The sequence below is a fragment of the Athene cunicularia genome, assembly GCF_003259725.1.
Source record: "Athene cunicularia isolate RWA chromosome 2 unlocalized genomic scaffold, athCun1 chr2_part1, whole genome shotgun sequence".
NCBI lineage: Eukaryota > Metazoa > Chordata > Aves > Strigiformes > Strigidae > Athene > Athene cunicularia.
The window spans coordinates 15,918,890-15,941,524 of record NW_020799095.1 but is presented as its reverse complement, the minus strand read 5'-3'; the positions used below and the strand labels follow the sequence as shown (position 1 = coordinate 15,941,524).

Below are 22,635 nucleotides of genomic sequence, written 5' to 3'. Positions count from 1 at the left end.
TGTCAATTTTTCTGTTTCATGATGGGTAAAAACAAAACTCCTTACAATAAAGAAAGGAAAGCCAGGTTTTCAACTACCCTCTGACTGGCCTCCAGATCTGGCAGCTGCTTTTGGATGTCTAATTGCTTGTCCTGCAAAAGTTGACATGCACCTACTTTGAGAAGGTTTTTTGAGTACCCACTTTGTACGTTCATTTCTGTCTGAAATGATAGTTCTGGAAAAAACTCAGAGTAGAGCTTATAATACTGTGCTTTTCTGTTGGGTTTTTTTTAATGTAAAGTTTCCCGGTTTTCTGAATTCGTATATAAGTATTAGATGAAACAGTGCAAAATAGAAGATAAGACACAGGACTTGGAAAAAAGACCCCTTCCATTGAGTCCTGATTTTTGGCTACACAAATATCTTTTCTCTCTTTCTTCCTTCCACTTTCCTTGCTTTGTCTCTGGACTCTAAGGCTTGTGGGCAAGTGTAGTCCATCAATGTGTCTATACAGATTTTAACACAATAAGGCCTTGATTTCAACTAGGGCCTCTAGGAATTACACCTAGTAAGTATACTGGCAAATCTCTTTTCTTCCTTTTCAAGTTTCTTACTAGCGCTTCTCCATTTGAAATTCATGGCAAGCTCCCTTGTTTACAGCAGTCTAATGGGACCATAATTGGGTCCCCAAGATAACACTACAGATATAAGCCAGTTTTTCCTTAGACAAAGTTCTATGGAGAATGTATTTTCTTATAAACATGCTTTTTATAAAAGGGTTTGTTGTTTTGTGTTTATTGGTGTTCCATCTGCTCTAGAGAATACATTTGAGAAAAACTAGCTCCAGCATGGCATATAATGTTTCATTAGCAGGCATAACCTTGTTTATTTGCTTTTTAAAATTGTATTTAGAAAAGGAAATCAGTTTGCACCATTGACATGCTGCCAGATTCCTGTTTATAAATGTCACAATAGGCAACTTGGATGAAACGAAATAGTCAGTTTATGGCTTTTGCATGAAGTACGACAGAACTGGGTAGAGCCAGGCAGCCAGTTGTGCTCCCCCTATTTTGCAGCCTCCTGATTAGCAGGATGTAGTGTGGTAGTAGCAGTGCAAAACACCCTGAGTGACCCTGAGAACTGGGCTATGCACACTTAGTGTTACTGATGTTTATTTGAACAGAAGCAGCTCTGTGCCTAAACGTTGCTTAAATGGCTATATCGGGCAAGTAATTGTGTATGAAACAAGCAACCCTGAGGAAAATGGGAGATATCTCTAGGAAACTTCAAGACATAAGCATGCAATCTGATGTCATCTTTTCCCATAGAGAAGCTATTTCCTCTCAAACTCTGGTGAGACCAGTCTTTCAAAATTTCCTTCTCCTTTAAAATACTGCATTTCCTCTACATTACTTTTTTTCCCTTTCCCCTAGTAAATGGTTTATCATGGGTACATCTGGTACATACCATATATTACTTACTGTGTATTTAAAGAAGGCTTCACATGTCAAAAGTATAGTCTGGACAGACATGAAAAGGGCATGAGGAGGGTAGTGGGGGAAGAGGGGAGGGAGTTGTGGAAGACAAGGGTCATCTTTCAGTATTCATTTCTACTGGTAATTAGAGGGCACCACTGAATGTCTGTAATTAGATCATGTCACAAAAATTGATAAAAGACCAAAACTTCTAAATCTCCTGCATTTTGTTCATAGTATCGGAGAGGTCAGAGCATGTGCTTAAACCAGCAGCCGAAGCAGAGGACAGGCAGGGAGGCTTAACTTGACCCTGGAGGGAATTAATGTGCATTTTTGCCCAGAAGGTGCAAGGCAGAGACCAGAAGAGGTGACTCTGCACTGTGGGTACTCAAGGGGCAGAGGCCAAGTGGAGGCATGTCAAAGGTTGGCCCACAGCACGAGCTGTGATGTGGAGATTTTGTGCAGGGTTGTCACCCTTCAGGCAACGGCCTTAAGAGGATTAGTAGCGCATAAATGGGCCCTTTGGACTTCGAGTTATGGTGGTGACTGCTGCAGCCTTGAGATGGCTTATACCTGGCTTAGCACTTCATATGTCTGTCCTGTGTCTTGTGCCATGCTTCTTAGCAGCACCACATAGTTTGCTGGAGATTAGCAGGCTTGAGGTTTCATTCAGTGTATCTCAGAAAGTTTTTCTGATAACATAGTAACAGCTATTGAAAGAAAACAAGACAAAAAGATTTTTTTTTGTTTATGCCTCTTCAGGAGCCACCACCATGTCTACATTTAAGAATAATCCATCCTAATTTAAAATAAAAAGACACTTTACTTGCATGTTCCAGCATAGATATTTAGGATAAAATTTTGCGAAGTTCCTGCCAGCCCCAGTACAGAAGTCTGATCTATTACTTAACAGTAGTTCTTCACTAAGGCCCCAAAAGACTGAAGACATTTTGAAGAAAAGGACTTGGACTACTCAAGTCCCCAGGTACCTTTAGAAATGCTATCTTTTTTTTTGTCGAGAAATTCTAGTCATGGTGCTCTGAAGCAGTATTTGGGCAGCAGTTAAACTCAGGTCGGTGAACTGCTGGTGGTCGCAAAGTTGTGGTAAGTCATCTGCAGCTGGTCTGTGGAACCATCTTGCCTTAATTACACAATTTATGATAAGAGCACAGAGTGCTCTGTGAGAAATTCAGAGGGTTGACAGAGGTCTGTGATCCAAAAAATTGGAAACCAGTGGCTGAGACTGATAAGTACAGATTCAAAGCTTTATGATTTCAGTGAGAGCAATGTTTCCCTTCTTCCCCCATCTGCCTATCATTACTTGTTATTTTTGAGTATGGAGTTTAACTTTTCTTTACATTTTTACCCTAAGGAGATGAGGTTGATAACATTTGACTGAGCAGTGGTGCCAAGGGTTCAAGAAGTCCGATATACCTTTACCGCTCCCAGCCTTTGAGTCTCCAGCATTGTGTGGCTAGCTAGCTGTGTCCAGTTCAGGGGCAGACGTTAGATGGGGCCTGAGGGCAGGGAGGAGTCCTTCTGCATTCTGTGATATATCATGCCTGCTGTTTTCTTTAATGTGCCATTTTTATCTGGTAGATGTTAAGTGAGCACTTACCTTTCTTTGAAATGTTTTAAGGAATACATCCTTTGGCATCAGTTCTGTATTTTTATGTGTCAACCTCGTTCAGTGACTTCATACCTCTCGCTATGTAAGGGAGTTAAATGGATTTTAGTAGTCTGCAGTAAGATCTTCCTAGTGCTTTGTCCCTATGCTTAACGTTACTACACGGCATTTTCCAGCAGTTATTTTCTGTATTGTTTTTTCTCCTTTAGTGCTTTTTCTCATTCAAGCTATACAGCTCTTACAGTTTAAAAAAAGAAAAAGTATTGCATTTCAGTCTCCACCAAGTTTATGCTCTCCCATCTCTCGCATAATGGAACTTTTTCCTTTTTTTTTTTTTTTCCCTTTAAATTTAAATCTTTGTAATAGACTTTCTTTTTCCTGTAATCGTTCAACTGCATTAGTAATCTGATTCATTTTTTATCTCTGTCTTTTTTCCCTAGCAGCTCTGCTGTTTGCTGGCCTTGGGTGGACAGCAAGCTTAGTTCTGTGCTTATGGCAGTTTAGATGTTGTATTCTAGTAACAGATGAAACAGTTGTGATGGGCTGATGTGAGGGCATTTTCCTTATACATTGATCTGAATAATGAAAGAATAAATGAGTTGATGCTGTTTCTGGAGAGATTTGATAACTTCTGTTTTGAGATGATCTTCTTCCATCAGAAGACAATTCATAGAAGCTCAGTAATTTCAATGGAGATTGTATACAATTAAAATATTTTTGAAGCCTGCCATTATTTGCCACATCTGGTCTATAATTTTCTTTACAACATCTTCCAAGTTTTTAAGCCAGCAGGTTCTTTGGTTGTGTAAGCAGCATGTGCAGTGGGTGAGTATGTCACCGGTGGCTTCCACTCATGTGTGTATTATATATAGTGTGAAGTTATGATCTCCATAATCAGGCAAGATGCTTCTGAACAGTTCTTAAAAGTGCAGATGTAGTTGCCATTTAAATGTGTATCTTGGTTTCCCTGAATGCTGTGTGTCTATAGACCTTCTAGAAGACTTTAGGCTAGAAATATATGTTTTCTTTCCCCATAAATTGTAAAATGCCTGAATGTGGAGCATCTTAGAATATTCATCTTGTTAAAATATATTAATTGGTAGGTCAGGCTATATACATTCAAAAATATTGCTGTGTATTTGATTTCTATCTTTATTTTTTTAAGTTCATGTCTTTTCTCTTGAATTATTTGAAAAATATTTAAAGTTCCTGCTTAGGAAAATATAGTTAGATGATTTTTTTGCAGGAAACAAAAAAATGCAAAAAAAGTGCTTTTGTCTTTGTTTAGATGAATTGGATTTTCTCTCATTTTTTTCATGGCAAATATGTCCTGACTTTAAAATTTATATAATAGTCTGGAGAATATATTTATGTACAATTGGCTATAGGTGACAGGTCTATTGATCTAAAAGCTCACTCAGAACAATCCTGAACGAGTCTTTGTGTAAAACAAGTATTTGCAATTTTCATTAAACCTCAGAATTAAAAAAAGAATAGTAAGAAAATATAAGCTGGCTTTGGTTCAGAAACTGGCTCTCATAGTTTAAAATCATAAACAACCTCTGCTTGAAACTCAGAATATTACAATGGATCAAAAAGGATGGATCCCTCTTCATCCTTTGCCTTCAGTAGATGGAGATGTGTGATACAGGTGGTGCTGTGTGACATGGATGGGTGTTTCTCTGGAAGAACCGTGCTTTAGTGGAAATGGTGACTGTCTGGAGTCATGGGGTGTATTTCTCCTGTGTCTGTGGAGCCGTCAGTTCTCTGCTGTGCTTGCCAACAGGGTGTGTGTTCTTGTGGAGTGATGTGTAATCCTCTCCACCAGAACATGGAAGCATGACTTCAAGAAGTTTTTAGCCTTTAGAAAAAAGAAGTGTGTTGCCTATCCAAAGTTAAATGGTTGCATGTGGGAGAAAAATGCTCAAATGTTTTCTTGAAAATCTGAAGCTAAAATAGGGAATACAGTGTAACTGGGGAGCAGTCAAACTGATGATGATCTCTTCCCTTTCCTCTTGCAGCTGGAAAGGTTGAGAGTGAGCACATTGATTTAAAAGCAGTTTGTGAATATGTCTTGTTCTTTTTTTTATTTATTTTGATGTTAAATATTGCGGAGAGTACAGTATGAGCAATGGGCGAAGGGAGCATTTCTATAAAAGCTCCTCAGTGTTATAATCCTGGTTTCTGCTTCAGTGGGAGTGACTGGGAACTCTGATGACGATGAAATTTAGTCCTAGAGGAAATAAATTCCTCTTAATTTATTGGATCTTAATTACGATCCATTAAATGAATCTTAAGGGCAGGGTATGTCTTTCATGTCTCTACAGCTCCTGGCATGCGGGTGGCCTGTTCCCTGTGTGAACATATAGGTTCAGTTTAATAAAATAGGTAATAATAATAAGCTCATATGCCCTCTTCTAATGCTGAAGGACAGTTGTGAAGATCTTTGAAGAAAACTCTGAGTGTGTGTCATACTCTCCCACAGTATGGGCAGGTCTGGGGAGTGTTAAAAGCAGAGTGAGAGCTCTGTCCACGTCATTGCTTCTGTTGACGACTACTCTGAGTTGGAGTGCTGGGAGCTCCCCACCTAGTATCAATTAATCTTAACCATTGGTTTAAGAGCTGGAGGAGAATGAAAAGGGGAGTCAAAGTGAGATATTCTTCATGGATCCCTGGTGGAAGAGCATGCAGAACTCCTTAAAAGTAGAGCTAGAAGCAGCCTAGCCAAATAACAGTTCAACAATAAAGTGAAGGTTTCAGTTTCGGCCAATGTTTCTGAATTTTTCTGTTTCTATAAAGGCCCAAAGTTGAGTCTGCAAGGAGCTCATTAAGACTCTGTCCAGATCCGTTCATAGTCAGGTGCAGAGCTCAACACAGCAAGGCCATTTTGGGAGTTCTGAAGACTGCAACACGCATGCAACAAGCCTAGTCTTGCTGTGCTGGTGATACAGTCATTCTGCACGTTGTGATGCATATGGCTAGAATAGATCAGATAGGCTTAGTGTCAGGATCTATTGTGCATTACACTGCTGCTGTCTCTCAAAGCATAGGCATTGTCATTAAGTATGAACTTGCTTGAACTTCTCTGTAAATTCACAAGCATCTCACAAATGTAAATTATTCTGAGATTGCCAAATCCTTTTCTTATGAATGTGAGCGTCATGCTGAGTTTGACATTTTGTTGGGAAATCTTAGGCTTTCTCTTGGCAGCGTAGTATAAAGGTACAGTTCCTGCCCAACAACAGTGCCTGCATTACCCAGAAAAATTGACATCTGGATGCATTGACAGGTTTTCCTTGGTTTTGCTTTCCATGCATTTTATATTCATCCTACTTACCGAAATGATACAGTTTATTGGAAATTGTTAAAACCTTGAAACAGTGTTACAAGTATATGCATGTAAGTTAATTATTACAAGGTCTTATGTGCAAACAGAACTTTTCATGCCCATCACAATTCATACCATTTGTACCTTAGAGAGGTCTGGGATTACAGGAGAAAAGGGAAAGAGAAGAAAATTGAAATACTGAATCTGGGAACACAGGAATCTTATATTAAATCTTTTAAGTTCTGCTGTGTGGTGGTATAACAAAATCCAGTCAAAATTTGGGCAAGTACTGTGGTACCACTTGCCTAAAGCTTGTGATGCATTTACATCCTGTCCCTTTCCAGACCTCCTGGACTCACGGCACTGTCTTTGAAGATCCTCCCATGTAGCAGATCAGTGTTCTGTAGCTCTTGGCCATCAGCGGTCTGAAATCTGTAATCAAGAGAAAGGCTTTCTGAATCCTGGACGGTTTCATGCCAGTGATCTGGCTTTGTGCAGGCAGCTCTCTTTGGAAGCAAGGCAGGCATGTGCAGGCAGAAGATCTCTGCTGGCAGTGGCAAGTGGTGGTTTGCAGCACTGCAGAGTAAACTCACTGTGGGTGACTGATGCTTTTCTTCTTTGCCGCTCCCCTATGGACCCAGAAGTACAAATACTGTATACCCGTCTTGCAATTTAATATTTGCTCTAATAAACATACTACTGAAGGAAAAATGGGCAGTACAGAAATATCTGGAAGTACTCAAAAACTGTGGAGGCAGTATAAAGGAGAAATTAAATGAGGGTGAACTTTGAAACAAGTACCTATCACATATTGATATGTTTTAATTGAAACACACACAATATAATGGAGAAGCTTTAAGAAGTGATAGCACTAAAAGATTTACTTGCAGATGGATGGATGTTAGACCTGGTTTTGCATGATCAAAAAAGTCAGTGCAGTTTTGGATCCTGAACTAGATTTAGCTCTTTTGTTGTTTTTTTTTGTTTGGTTGGTTTTTTGTGTGTGGTGGTTTGTTTTTTTTTTTAACAGAAAACATCTATTGAAGAAGTGACATTTTAATAGAAATGTGGTAGATGAGGAAGAACTCCTTTTGGAAAAGATTCCATATATCTAAGGTTATTCTCTCTTATTGCCTGATGGTCATGACATAGTACTGGGCTTTGAAAAAATACAATTAAAGTCCTTGGTCTGTCGTCTTCTTGCAATCCATGCTCCTAAGTGAATAGTGGAGCTGCTGGACCTGATTCATACTGTGTAAATTATTTACTGGAAGAGGAACTTAGAGCTGGGTCTTCTTCATACTGGGTGAGTGGTCTAACCATGCAGCTATAGGCAGCACCTCTGCCTCTTTATGCGTTTATGAGGACTGGAACAACTCCTGTAAAAGAAACAGAGATCCCTGTGTCTACACTACCCTGGGAGATCACCTGAAATATATAAGAATTGGGAGACAGAGGGGTGACAGCTAAGGCCTTCAGTGCGAGTCATCTAATTATTGGCTCCTTTTCCATGAGGAATGTCATCTAAAGGGTTTCCTCTTGTTTTGGTTCAGAATGCAATCTTTCTTTTAGGTCTGGGATTCACCATGTTGTCTGCCTCTCCTCCACATTTGATCAGAGCTCTGAGCTTTCTTTCTTACCAGCTTTATCTATCATTATTTTGCAGGTTTTATATGTTTCCTAGATAAATTGGAATTTTGAATGAAATTTAATTTTCAATCCTGAGTATTGCAGTGGTCAGAAAGATGCTTTGCATGAATCTTGGTGGCAGAGTGTGCATGTAAAGGTTTTTTTTTTTTTTCCTTTTCCTCAGTCTAGCATGAGGTGACAATGGAAAGTTTATTTTCCTCTTACTGCTAACAATCCACACGTTGATGCCTGATAGGAAAAATAATGCTCTCAAGGTTACCATATTTTTCATATGTATACACTGTGGGTTATCTCTGGCTTGAGAGTTTTGTTTGTTTTTAAACGCGGGCCAAGTCAAACCCTGCGGTTTAGCAGCAGTGTGTATTGTGTGTGCAGGCATAACAGGAGAGAAGTTTTATTCCATGGTTCCTTCCTTAGTAATATCCTGATCTCTCATGGCTTGTTCTCACTGTGGATACGAGTTATCTGTGATTTTTTTTTTTTTTAAAGAACTTTTTAAGGGCTCCAAGTTACCTGAAGAAAAGGTTATGTATGTGCAAATACAGTGTTATTATTCTAGGCCTCTGGGATATTATAACTCTACAAAATATATGGAGTCTAATGAAAATGGCTGTTTTGTGATGTACTGTGTACTGTTTGCTACTATGGGACTATAAAACTTGATGTGCTTGTCAGTCTAAGCAGACGTAGTACACAGTAAACAACCCATGTAGTAAATCAAGGTGCCCTGCACTCACCACAGAAGTAGTTTTCAAACAAAATATGTATCGTCTTCAGTTAGGAGAATATGTGCTAAATATCCCCATCATAAATCACAAGTCAGAATCACAGAAGAGTGATTAGTCAGCTAGCAGGTATTTTTCCATGTATATTGCCCCATAAAAGTAAATACTTATTTTTCATTTCTTTATCATTGTTAGTTACAATAAGATCTATTGACTTGGGATTTATCAGGAGCCCGTAACTTTTCATATTGCTGATATTTTCGGATTTCTAATTGTATTCCTATAGAACAGAAAACTGAGGTAAGACATTATTTCTCGTTTCATTTCTTTTTCATTTTCCTCCACCATCTCCCATTTCCCTTCTTTTCACAGAATATCTCCATGCATAACACAGTTGGAGGAGCAATGGCAGGACCTGGATCTCACCAGCTGACAAATACAAGGATGCCAAACCATGACACTAGCGTTGTGATTCAACAAGCCATGCCATCTCCACAGTCCAGTTCAGTCATTACACAAGCACCTTCCACAAATCGACAGATTGGGTGAGTCCATTTCCATTTCCTCATTTCTCCAGGTCTCTGGCTCTAGCATCTGCATGCAGGACCAGATGTTGTCCCTGTGGTTCTTGAGGTTATGGAGTTTGCACTTGATGCTGCTGGCATGTGGCAAGGACCCCTGCAGCATGTGTTGCAGGCTGCAGGGGAATGGGCAGGTTACTGCATGAACTCCAGACCTGGCACTTTGGTTCAAGAGGGGCAGAATGCTGTACTTGCAGGGAAGTCCTGCTTTCTCCATCCTATTTTTTTGGTTTTATCTGCTTACAGTCAAAGTTCGTGGTGTTTCTATAACTGCTCAGGGAAGAAAGAGAAGGTATTTCTGAAGCTGATCCTTTTGCTTCCTTCAACGGGAATTCTGGGTGCTCAGTGGGATTGGGCTATTTCCTATGTACTCTGTTTAACTGAGGAATGTTAGAAGACAAAATTAAAAGACTATCAAGATAAATGGAGTTTGGCACAGAGACCTCGGTGAACAGTTGCTCAATTTGTGATGATGGATCCATATTTATTCCCATAAATTGGGGGTATGGATGCTTATTGTATTGGCTTGAATGCCAATTGTGTGCTCATGTTTGGAGAACTGTGTGAACAGAAATATCCATGGTTTTTTACACTTGGTTACTTCCAGCAAACATGAGGTACTCATAAGTCACAATAACTTGTTTTTAATTACAGAAAAACTGCCCAGATGGTTTGAGGGTACAGTTTTTCATCACACAACTCTTAAGAATTTGGGGGGTTTCATGCATGAAAACATATGGATAAAAAGATATATCAGTGAACTCAGAAAGCAGCAGCAGCAGCCTAGATTCATTATCTGTCATTTGTAATTTGGTCACATCTATTATATGATAAGTGCAGAAGCAGTCTCTGTCCCCAGTCATTGTCTAAATAATTGATGAGCAACTTGCAGTCTCTTCAGAGTAAAATCAAAAAGTGAAATCCTGGTACTGAAAACTCAAAAACCAGTTCATGAGTTTTCTTTCAAGATTCTTGACGGCTGGGGGAGGATGTAGACCACAGGCTCTCCATCTCTCAATTCCATGGTAGCAGGGATGGTCCGTGTTACTGACTGCTCTGTAAGGGCCATGCACAGGACATGGATTTCCTCCCCTGCCCCAGTTTTGTGCCCCTGGCAAAGCTCCTCTATTTTCTTTTTTACTACTATTTCAGGATTTGGTTCTTAATATACAAATCTGATAGTATGGGTCAGGTAAACATATTTGATAGATGTGCCTTTGTATATATTATATATTGACAAAACCACTGTGTTTACCAAGATTTCATGTGCAGAACTGTTTGCCTGTGAATCCAAGAAAGCTGTTGTCTTCATATATGTCCCTTTCTGCTCAAGGACAGGGGACTGTGGGAGAGGGAGGGAGGAAGAAACAGTTTCCTTTTCAGTTTTAGAAAGAAAAACAGCTGATGCCATTATTTGGGTTAAGGATGATTAAGCCTCTGCTCAAATTGTGACTTAATAAGTCTAGTGGTAATTATGATCCTAATTAAAACCAAAAAAAAACCCCAAACAACTTTTAATACCCAGTGGTGAGGTGTTTTATATGGGACTGTACTTGGCTTCCAAACAATTGTTTCTATATAATGAGAAAAAATTGCATGTGGTTTTGCAAGACCCTGTCAGTCAGGTTTTAGGTTTGCGTTGGTTCGGGGCCATGGTGATTAGAATCTCCAAAGTTGGAGGGCTTGAGGATAAAAAGGCCTATTTCCTAGTCAGTGGTGTGTCATTTGGGAAACTTTGTCATGACATATCTTAATTCTCCCCTGTGATTAAATCACATGTTTCCTGAGTCTAAAGCTGCTCTATTAGGAGGCAATTGTCAGCGTTTTAGTCTCTATGTGACTTGGTGTGTGAATGAGACTTATGGTGTGACCTCCAGCATACTCTGTTCCCCATTCTTCCAACTTCCTAGGAGGTTTTGTTTTTTGTTCATGGTGTGTCCTAGGAGATAATTGCTGCATTTTTGACTTCATCTACTTGCCAAAGTGGTGAGCATCCTTGTTTGTCTTCTTTTCCTTCAGTCTTTTCCCTGTGGTGCCTGTTTTATTTATTCAAAGAACGTATCTTGTCATTTTCATTTATCTTCATCTTATCCTTCTAAATGTGCTAAGAATTATATCCAAAAGTCGTTCACGAGGAATACAGACTGGACAATGTTTTTGATATTAGGCAACTGAAGAAAAATCCAGTCGGACTTGGAAAATGTTTGAGTTCTGCAAAGTTTGGTGGGTTTGGTTTGGCCTTACAAAGTTGAGATGGTTCAGCTTTTTAACAAGCCCAAATTCTAAGGTGCTCAAATCAGTGGTTTTGGGTTGAGTTTCCCCCCCCCCCCCTTTTTTTTTTTTTTTTTTTAAACATCTGAAGCTGCCCCAAAGGGTAGATGAGTCCTTACCATGGAGAATCGTGCCAGGGAATATGCTGTTTCATGAGCAATAAAACCAGCAGAGAGCAACTGGGTAAAACTCTGAGTTCTGTAAGAGCAGGATCAAGCCCTAAAGGTTATATGGAACCATCTTGTAGCAATATTCTGATTTTTATCACAACCACAAATATTTTAGTGTCAGACTGTGGCCAAGCCACCTGCAAATGTTTGTGATGGCCTTACTCCAATGAAAACAGGGAACAGCAATGAAAGTCTTCATTTAGACCCTGCTTGTGGGCTGTGCTCTAGTAACAGAGAATGGGACCCACCTGTGCCCGCACACAGCTTGTTTCATGGTGAGGAGTGGGTGAGTTCACAGCAGCTGACATTCCCAAGGGAAGTAATTTTTCCCTACTTTCTTCTCTCCTTTTTTTCCTCCCTCTCCCTCCATGCCTCTCCCTCCCTCCATGCCTCTCTTTTTTCCAATCCCCTACTCTGGCTCTGGGGGCCTGCATATAAAAGGAGATATTGACACAAGGCATGGGAAAACATGAACGAATGAGCATTGTTGGGCAAGCCTTACTGGCACAGTGTATATACACACATTGTTTCAGGTATTAAGCTTCATCTACTACTGAACAGGCATCCAGCCAGATTAATCAGAAAAAGGAAGAGCATGAAGGTTAATAACTTTAAAAAAAAGACAGGATGCAGTCCCACTTTCTTCCTACCATGTGCCTTGGTTGAGAACAAACAGCAACATTATCATTACAGTAAACTGGCGGGTTGGTATCAAGGTCCCAGATAGTATTTATGTTGTGAGGCAGTCTCTAACCTTCTTGTCATCCCTCCTCCCTCCCCCCCACGCCTTTAGCATGTGGGAGGAATGCTGTAACTAGTAACTACTTGCGCTGATGAAAAATCAGTTGAGGAACACTTAGCAATGAAGGGTGTCTTTGGCTGATTAATAGCACATCATTTAGAGATAAGATACATGGAGGAAAAGCAGTAAGGCATATGGAGGAAGGGGAGAAAAAATGATACAAGACATACATTTGTCAAAGGTATAGAAAGGCAGATAAGCTGAATCAGCTGAAGATATGGGACTCTGAACTAGGCTGTACAATAGCAGTGTTTGTCTTATTTTTTTAAATAACTCAGTTTTTTCGGTGACTGAGTATTCAGCAAGGTATGTGAAAATTATGGTCAGACAAATTGGTGACAACACAGTACTCTGGTTGCTTTATCTGGGCACATCTTTTGCTAGGTAAGATGTCTTTTTCAGACCAGCAAAGACTGTAGGTGGCTGCAGCCTAACAGCTTAGCATTCCTGAAGAAAGTAACCTGCTTCTGTTTTTCAAAGTAGTAGCAAACCTAACTAGTAATTATTCCAGCTTGAAACTCACTGGTACAGCTCTGTAGCTGCAAGGGAACACAGAATGACTGAGGGTTGTCACAGAACCAGCAAGTTGTTAATGTTGTACTGTAATAGAGAGGGAGACATGAGTCCAGTTTCAGTGAACTCAGGCTCCAAAGTGGACATAGAGCGCTGACCATGTGATGTAGATTATCTGTTTTCAAAGTGTTGTAGAGCATTTTAATCAAGATAAGATGGTCTTCTGGCACAGCATCAGAAGGAAAAAATTGCAACCACATTTGGTGAAATGCAAGCAGGTAGGAGGAGGCAACAAAAGGGGTTTGGAAGATGCCTCTGGTGCCTGTATGTACTGAAGAATCATGGTATCAATGGGAGGACAGCCTTTCAGTCCCCACATGCAGCATTCATTTTAACACCTATGCATTTCCTTCCTGTTCCTCTCCCCTCTCAGATGCCATACGTCTCTCTCTGCTTTCAGATTATCACATTTTCAAGGGGTTGAATGCTTTCCAAACAGAGGGGCATGGGAAATGGTGTGGTCATGAAAACTGCATGTAATGAGACCAACAGAGGTTTGGTGACACAATGAGGAGCAGACTTGTTGTGACTGGCCTTGGAGATTTGGACAATGAAAAAAATTCTCAGATATAGTCTTAATCTGAGGGAAATAAGGTGGCAGAAGGACAGAACTCCTCTGTGGCAAACACAGGAGTTTTACCACAGCAGCAAGCTATCTGAGACTGCAGCTACTGGTTGTGTTCTCAGAGTATCCTGCTATCTTCCTTTATAGCTTGAGGAAAGAGAAAAGACTCCTATAAGAGATGTTCACAGGCAAAAAGCCTTCCATAATGCAGCCAGTTCTGGAAGGCACTTGGAATTGGCTGGTAACTCAGAAGGGTGTTTGCACATGCTAGAGAAAGTATCTCTTTAAGCTCCTGGTAAATTGGAGGAGTGCATGGCATTAAAGAAGCTGTGGAATTATGTGCTTTTAGTAAATTAAAAGACCAGTTCCATTTCTAGGAAACCTGGAATAAAAGCCTCTGTTCCAACTCATGTATTTGAACTGAAGCACCACAGTATGTTGTGAGATGAGAAGAAATGTGCAGTGAGAGGTGAATCAAATGACTTCTCTATTATTTGATCACGTCCATTCTGTAGCCTTGGTTGCGCAGGATTTAAGAACATCCACTGGAAGGGGAGGAAAAGGGAGAGGTGGGAAATGAGAACATCTGACAGTGTGGTTCTGTCCAAGTATTTGTTTTCTTTGTACTCAAAGTTGGACTTTAGGCCCTGTTTGATGATTCTACTTCTTTTTCTTCTGTTTATGCTAAGACATGTTTTCTGTAGTCCCCTCTACTACACTGACCTTGGCCAACCTTACATGGAAACCCATCAAGCCACATGTGCGCAGTAGCCACAAGTCTCTGGGAAGCTCAGGTGAATTACTTAGGAAAATATTTTAAGTGAGCCGTTCACAGAAACATTTTGTTTCATAGCTTACAGCTAGTAGACAGTGTGATGTGGGGAAAAAATGGAGTCTGATAGATGGATCCTCTCAATCCGTTTCATCCCTTTTAGCCAGCTGGTGCCCAGGTCTACACATTGACCTGCAGACTGGACCGTGCCGCTCTGTGTGTGACATTTGGAAGCCTTGCCTGCTCCCCATCCTCCCCTGTTGTTTGCATCAGCGTGTTCAGGAGCTGCTGACTCAATCTCTCCTGACACTGCTAAGTCAGGAAGAAAAAGAGCAAACAGCACCCGTCTGTGTGTCAGACACAGCACAAAGGGGTGATTGCTCATGACATCTCTTCTACCCCCAGCCACACACTCCCGTGCCTTCCCAAAAAGTCTTTCTTACTGTAAGGTCTAGGGAGGGATTGGAAAATACTGACATATATCAAGATGACTTTCAGGGGACTGGAAGGAGGATCATTAGCCGGGTAATAAATACCCTGACAACTAGGAATGGAGACAGTTCAGTGTGTTTCTTATCTGACTTGAAGTCAACTGTTACCCTGAAAGTTATGCACTTGTTACACATGTTGGTTAAATTTATTAATGAACGCAGTATTTTATGCCTCATACTTTCTACTTGACAAAAGTCCTAAGCTTATTAGAAATGTTGCTTGTTCACAGCAAGACGACCAAAAAAAAGTGTCAGTGATATTGTGTGACTCACTAGCTACTAACTCTTAGTAGGATTGCTGCCTTTAGTTATGAAGAGAAATCAGCTTTCTCCCTCTCCTGATGGTTGTTTCAGATAGGCAATGAAACCACACTCAAGCCAATTCTTATATAAGTGGTTTCTAATAAATAGATCATGATGTTTCCGATCTGGAAAGCTCGTCCTGCCCAAGAACTATAGGAAATCAAGGTCAGAATAGTGTACTGCACCCATGACTGTATCTGAACAGAAATACCAAGCTTTCACAGGCGTAGGTTGGCTCTCACATCAGAGTAAGTAATAAATAGGACTTAAATATGATATACAGAAGTTGGAGGATATGGCATTGATTGTCTAATTTTAGTGGTTGGAATCTCTTATGTACCTCCCATATATAGAGATAAATATATATATATATACACATATATAAATACACTGTATAAATCTTCTTTAAAGGTGTTATCAAAATTTATAGTCAGAGCTTCTGATTTATATGACTCTTTGAACTAAAACAGATGTAAAATCATTTTTGGATGGAAGAGGATCTCAGAGTTGCAGTGGGTTTGATGTGGCAGATCAAGCTTTCCTAGACCAGGAGTGATCATTAGAGCTCTGCACAGCTGAATTGCATAGCTCTGCTCTTCATCACAGGTTTGCACTTAACTTGCCATGATGCATGATTCTAGTATGTGTTTTATCCAAGTGTCAGCCTGTTTGACAGGTAACTAAGCCACAGTAAAACACTAACTCACACAATTTGTTTGGTGTAAGGGTTTTTCTTCTATTATTTACTTCTTTTGGTTTTATTTAAGAGAATAATTTTCAAGTTCCAGAGAAATAGCAAGCTTTGGGATGTTGCCTCACACCATGTCAGTTCGGAGAGGGGCTTAAATGTTTGCTAGGGGTGGCACAATGGCTTTAACAAGTGAGTAAAAAGTGAAAAACTTTATCTGCAAAGATCTCCGATAAAAATTTAGTTGTTCGCTAAGAAGTGATGTTTTTATCTGTTTCAGTAAGGGAATTGGCATTGATATGCTGAACAGAACCCACTTCAATTTTACATGGCTTGTCTTGCCAGTGTATTTTTGAATGCTTTCAAAGGGATATAAAAGCATACTGTAAGTTAGTAAAGTGTTAATGTTGTGTTGTTTTTTTTTTAAGCTGGTACCTGGCTGAAAACCAATGACAATAGCTCAGGAAAAACACAGAAATTATAGGCTATGTGTAGAGTGTACAGATCCTATTTTACCACCTGTAAAAGGAGGCCTCCCTGTTAATTGATGAGTTTTTGAAATCAGTGGTACAGTATGGTCCCATGTAAGGCATATAGATGGTTTTATTTGTACTTATGGACAGACCAAATACTTGTTTGAACAAAACCCCAAACAGACCAATTTAAAACAAAAGTATAGATAAATCTGAGATGACAACATCACCAAAATGACTTCTTTTAAACAGATGAAATGATGCTTGATTTAGAAGGCAAAAAGAATTTAAGTAATTATGTCATTTTTGAGACCTTCTAGCAAAGTTCTACACGGTAAGTCATAATTTTAAATTCTTTCAGCAATGTTTAGTAAAAAATTGCTGAGGAACTGGTGTCTAGACAGAACCTGCAGGTAGATTGAGAAGTGTTCATTTTGATGCGTGCGGGAAGAGCGTTCCTTGGAAGAAGAAACAAATTAGAGTGCGTTTTAGAAACATTTGCTGCTGTGAGCATCTGTATTCTGCCAACAGGGACATTTATTCTGAGGTCACATAAATGAAGTGGAATTTTGCCAGTAAAAGAAGGGGTTGTGTTACTCCAGTTGTAAGATTCAGGTCCTAATTGGTTTATGAAATGAAGGGGGCAATCTTTGAGCTATTAGCAGCTTCCTCTGCTGCAAGTGAAGTGGATCACAGCTGCTCTGATAGGGTCCATAAAAACTTGGAGAAGTAATAAAATGTTTTCAGTGGACAATTCTCCAAATGAGTGAAATCCAAATCCCTAGCTTATTTGACAGTCTTTAGAGAATTGTATATACTTCCTGGGGAATTCTGTTTTATATTATATTACTTTTATCTAATTCTTTTACCACAGCGTCCAGGCTGACCAGTGCTGTAATGTAAGAGCTCAAAGCAACATTCTTTTCAACCCTACAAATTGAAATACAGTGTGTACATATCAAACATTTAATATATATTTTTTTAAAAAGTGCCTGTTGCTCATTTTCTACCTTTTCTTGCTTGTGTCTTTATACCTTTGTTCTCCTCATCTCTTGCTCTTTTTTGTAAGACTAAAAAAAAAAAAAAAAGCATGGTTAGCATCAAATGATCCTAGACAAAATTTTTTCTGATGCTCCTAGTCCTATCATTTCTTCAATGAAAATAGTAGGTTTTGCTCTTTATAAGTTTTCTTCAAGCAACTTAAAATTTTCTAGACCTAGTTAGAAGTCAGATATGTTAATCCTGACTTCTCCACAGAGCAATTGTTCTGAACCATTTGTTCAGTTCATGGCAGTTTTAAGAGTGATTATGTACATCTAATAAACCCTAAAGATCCTTGGTGTGGATTCAACTATAACCTGACATTTCTGGTATCACTGTATATGTTGAGGAATTCACAGTTGTCCATGAAGATGGTTCAGTGCTCATTTAGAGCTCTGTTCTCAACATTACCAGCATTAAGCATTTTTTTTTTTTTTTCAGGGCCTGGAAGTCTTTAAATATATATTTTTCTTTTTTCCTCACAGAAATGTCTGTGACTTCCCAGGCAAAGACAGGATGACCCTACCTTTGAAAGTAAGATGACCTAAAAAGAATGCAAATAGAGAACATAATGAGAAATTTCTTAAGGAGTAATGATTTGGGTTTCCAGGTTGCTTAAATCTTAGCTGATTGTGATTCAAGCTCACACTGCTGTGAGCATCCACTTTCACACCTGTAGCTGGGCATTTATGCAATGTATTATTGAAGATTTGCCCTTTATATTAGTCCTTGTATGGCAGATGTTGCTTGTCATATCTTAGATAGGCTGTTGTCTCTGGTGTCTATAGAGCAACCATGCCACTGCTCTTCAGCTGTAAGGTGCTGTCTGGAGGGGCTTGTGAACTTTTAAGCAAGTGCTAGTTACAGTTGAATATCTAGCTTCCTTTTCTGGCAAATGGTTTCTCATACCACATGTCTCTGGCTTGTAATACGCAGTAGGGTTGTCCCATGTGTTGCATAGGAAGATGTTTAAGGCATGCTCAGATCTGAATGGTGATGCTCTCCTGGAGCATCTGGGCAGAACTGCATTCAGAAAGCTTTCCTGACATACTCATGGGTAAATCTTGTGTTATCATCAAATGTTTTGGTGCTGTTACTGGTAACTGCTCCTGGATAGATGAACTTCTGACTTAATGTGCCTGAAGGAATGTCTCTTTGGATATTCTGGACTTCATTAATTCATTATCCCTACGAGTTGTTGATGTAACTTTTTTGGGCAGCACATGTAAATAAGCATTATGAAAGTGGGCAAAAGGCAGTAGAAGTTTTTCGATATTCAACAAGAAGGTCTGTTAAACTTCAACAGTTGGTCAGGCTGTTATGGATGGCTGATCCTGGTTGAAATACTGCTACAGCATTTGAAGGCATGAGCTGGAACTGGTAAACAAATGAGTCCAAATTTGAACCAATTTCCTATTATTTTTCTCAGTTTGTGCTTGCTTTGAGTGATTTTGTTTGTCTGAGGTTACATGGCACAAGTATTAAACTAAGCCCATGCTGAAAATATGTGGTCAGTAGATTACACAATCAGAGCCAGTTAATACATACACCAAATGGAAGAGTCGTGTGGAAAACTTTACCTCTTTACAATTAATTTCCTTTTTAGTCTGTTTTAATTTCTTTTTTCTCTACAGTCCTTTGCAGGTCCAGAGGAAAGAGACCTAGAGTGTCTTTGAATTGTTTCTGATCTGTGGGGAAATAAAATAGGAAGCAGAATAATATTTCTACTGTGAAGTAGCAAAGAAAGCTGGAAGAAAGCAGTCAGTGAGTTCCCTTTGTGCCATAGTAAATGGATGTGGAGAAAGATATGGATTCTGGGCTCCATGACAAGGAAGAAAATCCATACTTGCTTCCAAATTTTCCCCTGGCCTCTATATAGTTCTATTGTTCCAATAAGAAATTCGTGACTCAGAGGATTTATTCAAAATCTATATAAAACATAATAGGCAAAGTTCATTCCAGAAGCCATCAAGTGAAACTATATTTCTCTGTGGGGAAAGCTGGGGTCCCTTCCAGTCTGGTCTTTTTCTGTACACAGCCTAGTAGCATGGAGCTTTTTGTTGCACGTTAATGCAACATCAAGGGTTGTGGGGCCCTAACTCCTATAAAGCAAATGCTAGAAACAGTATTGGACCCAAGCAGAACCCATAAATGCAGAGGGAAGCAGAAACCCATATATAAAAGAAAACAGGGGTTGAGAACAAAAGCAAAAAAACACATTTCAAACCTCAAGGGGAAAAAAAAATATCAATTTTTGTTTTGGAGGAAACATCCTTGGAAATATTCAATTTTCCTTATGACCAAGTTGGGAAGTTGTAAGATGTGTCCTTGAAGATGGTGTAAATGACTCCAAGCCAAAGTAACTATTCCACATTGACAGTAAAAACCCACCAGTGAGGAATACATTTCCTTCTTACTCCTCCTGCTTGCCCATTATAGGAACAGGAAAATAGAGACACCCTTGCCATGTTTACAGGCCCTGCCTTGTTATTTGTATGACGGACAGAGAGCTAAAAGCTGTATTGCCAACACTGCTTATTGGAAAAGCCTGGAACTAATTAAGGGACCTCATTTGTTAGTGCTCATATGTTCACCGGTGGAAATTACTTAGGAGAACTGTTCTACCAGTACAGAACAGTGCTCTGTAATAGAACTGTATAAAAATGATAAAGGCAACAACAGCTTTGGGGCAATGGCATGAAAAATATTAAACCCCCAAAATTTAATACACTGACTCTCAAATTATTATTTTTTCTTGTCTTCTAGTGGGGAAAAGAGAATGTAATTTGCCTGAACTAGATGATGACCTGTAGTGTTTTTACTTGTTACTGATTTACTTACTTGAATGAAATTTATGAATTGCAGAGGAAGTTTTAGTTATTTTCAATATTGGGTTTTGTTATTTTATTACTGGGTCGCTGAGTGTTCCTTTCTATGGTGTCTTTTCCCAAGAAGTATGGGCTCTATGAATCTTTTTCATGCTACTTTTTCAAAATTGAGGCTGTGCCTTCCAAAACCAAGAAAACAAGCTATGCAGGCAAAGGGACTTGGTAGTATTTCAGCACGCTGCTCCCTTTCTCCCTACATTTCTCCTGAGCTGTCTGCTTAATTCCAGATCTGCTCCCACAAGCTGACACAGGTCTTTGTTTACAAGTTGGGTCACAGAATATGAGATGAGTATACCTGTTGTACAGTGCCTTCCTTGTTGCTGAGATATGATGTGCTTTTCTGGATGGGAAGCAGCAGTATTGTTTCACTCCAGGAAGGCATATATATGGCACAGTGTGGTGCATCAGAGAGGAGAGTTGGTGAGTAAATGAGTCATTGTCATTAAGGCAACAGAGTGTATTGTCAAAAGAAAAAAAACCCCAAAACAATCCAAAATAAGTTGAAGATCAATCTCTGAAGATTTTGGGCTCTCTTGTAATTTCTGTTTGCAGTTGCTTCGTATCATGTAATTGTGTGTTGGATGCATTCTCTCTTTTGACATTTGCTGTGACAGGGCAAGGCATACATACGTACACATGCTCCTGTTGTTTTTTTAGCATATGAGATCACTTATGTTTGCACCTAGATGCTCTCTTTCCTTCCGGTTCTCTATTTTTTGCAGAGTTGTGAGGGGACATACTCTTTTCCTACAAGTTGTGACATTTCCACTCCCGGTTCAATGGTAGCTTCAGGTTTCAAACTTGCAGCCTAAAAATGAGCTATGTTAAAGGGCTGTTACTGTCAAGAATAAAGCCATGTACTGTAACTGAGGGTAATCAGTTTGGATCACATTTGCAGATTCTTTATATTAGCTTTATCAGGTTGGGCCATCAGAGAGCAGATAGACAGGTAAGACTGAAAGACCTCTGAACCCAATTAAAGTTGTACCACAAAGAAATCAAATTCATGTGGTTTACATTTCAGAAAGTTACATTTGGTGGGCTGTACTTACTTTTCTTCTGTAACCTAATGCAGACCATGTGAACATTTGAAACGCTTTTAACAGTTAAACCAGCTCAAATAACACAGAACCAGAGCAGCAATAAAGAATGAATTAAGACTGATTGCAACTACAGCCAAATTTTTTTTTTCTCTTAAAGAAATATAAATGAGTGATATATTTAAAAACTACCATATATATATATAGTAATTTTGTCTTCAGCTTTTAGTGTGACAATAGCCATTTTCTTATCTTTTAAAATAAATGTTTGGTTTAAAAAAACAATCCTAAACCCACAGTCTTTTATTTGCAGTGTTTTGGGGTGAGCTTGGATGTGCTATGGAACCACAGATATTCCCACTGATGCACATAGTTTAGGAATTGGTCATACAGCTCTGAGATAATCCTGAGGAGCTGACATTTAAAATACTTGGCATGATAAGAGCATGCGTATGTGAGGATAAGAAAATAGGTGTTTTATTTGCAGTCCCTTTTCTTAAAACCAATAGATGTGTGTGCAGCTTTTTGTTCACAAACACTCACTGGTGTTAGATAGGCTTTATGTGTGGAGCAAACAGACGTTCAGCTGGTGCAGACTGGTATGTGTTCGGTTTCTCTATTTGCTGAACAAAGAGACTGAACAAAAGTCCTGAAGCCTCCAGAAGACTTGGCTAGAGGTGCACAGTGCCAAATGTGCCTGTGTCCTGCAGCTAACTTCAGGAAGGTGATGCAGTTTACATCCAAAGGGAACGAAATGACTGGCTTAGCACCAGGATCACTCAATGGATCAGATTCCTCATTTTTGCTGTGTAACAATGATTTTCTAGGACTCTGGGAGGTCTTCCTGGCATTGGTGGGAGTGATCAGGCCCACAGATCTTGTCTGTGTTATATTCTTTCCTGAAGGAAGAACTTCCTAGGGCCCCAACCCTTTCCTAGTATCTCCAAGACACTGAAATGCAAACCTCGTGCCATTCTGCTTTTTGGCACAGAGCCACCTGGCTATCAGCAACTGAGCCCGGCTTCCTGGCTCTGGAGCACGACTGCTAGCCTGAGTGGATACAGCACATTTCCCCCAACAGCTGTCCTGATGTGTCTGTGTGTACAACAGCTTTCTTCACTGCTCCTTGTGTAGAGCTGGCTGCTCTGTTGTCTTTGCCGCCCCCCGCCCTGTGTGTGCTCTCATACCAACAA

At 39.6% G+C, this 22,635-nt stretch overlaps 1 protein-coding gene across 1 annotated transcript in view; it reads left to right on the top strand.

Annotated features, from left to right (window-relative positions):
• Window positions 1-22,635, top strand: part of CREB5 (cAMP responsive element binding protein 5) — a 212,335-nt gene that overhangs the window by 33,617 nt on the left and 156,083 nt on the right. Inside the window, exon 4 of the mRNA XM_026842837.1 lies at window positions 9,157-9,329. Within this exon, the coding sequence (XP_026698638.1) occupies window positions 9,157-9,329 (173 nt within the window). The remainder of the gene's footprint in view (window positions 1-9,156; window positions 9,330-22,635) is intronic.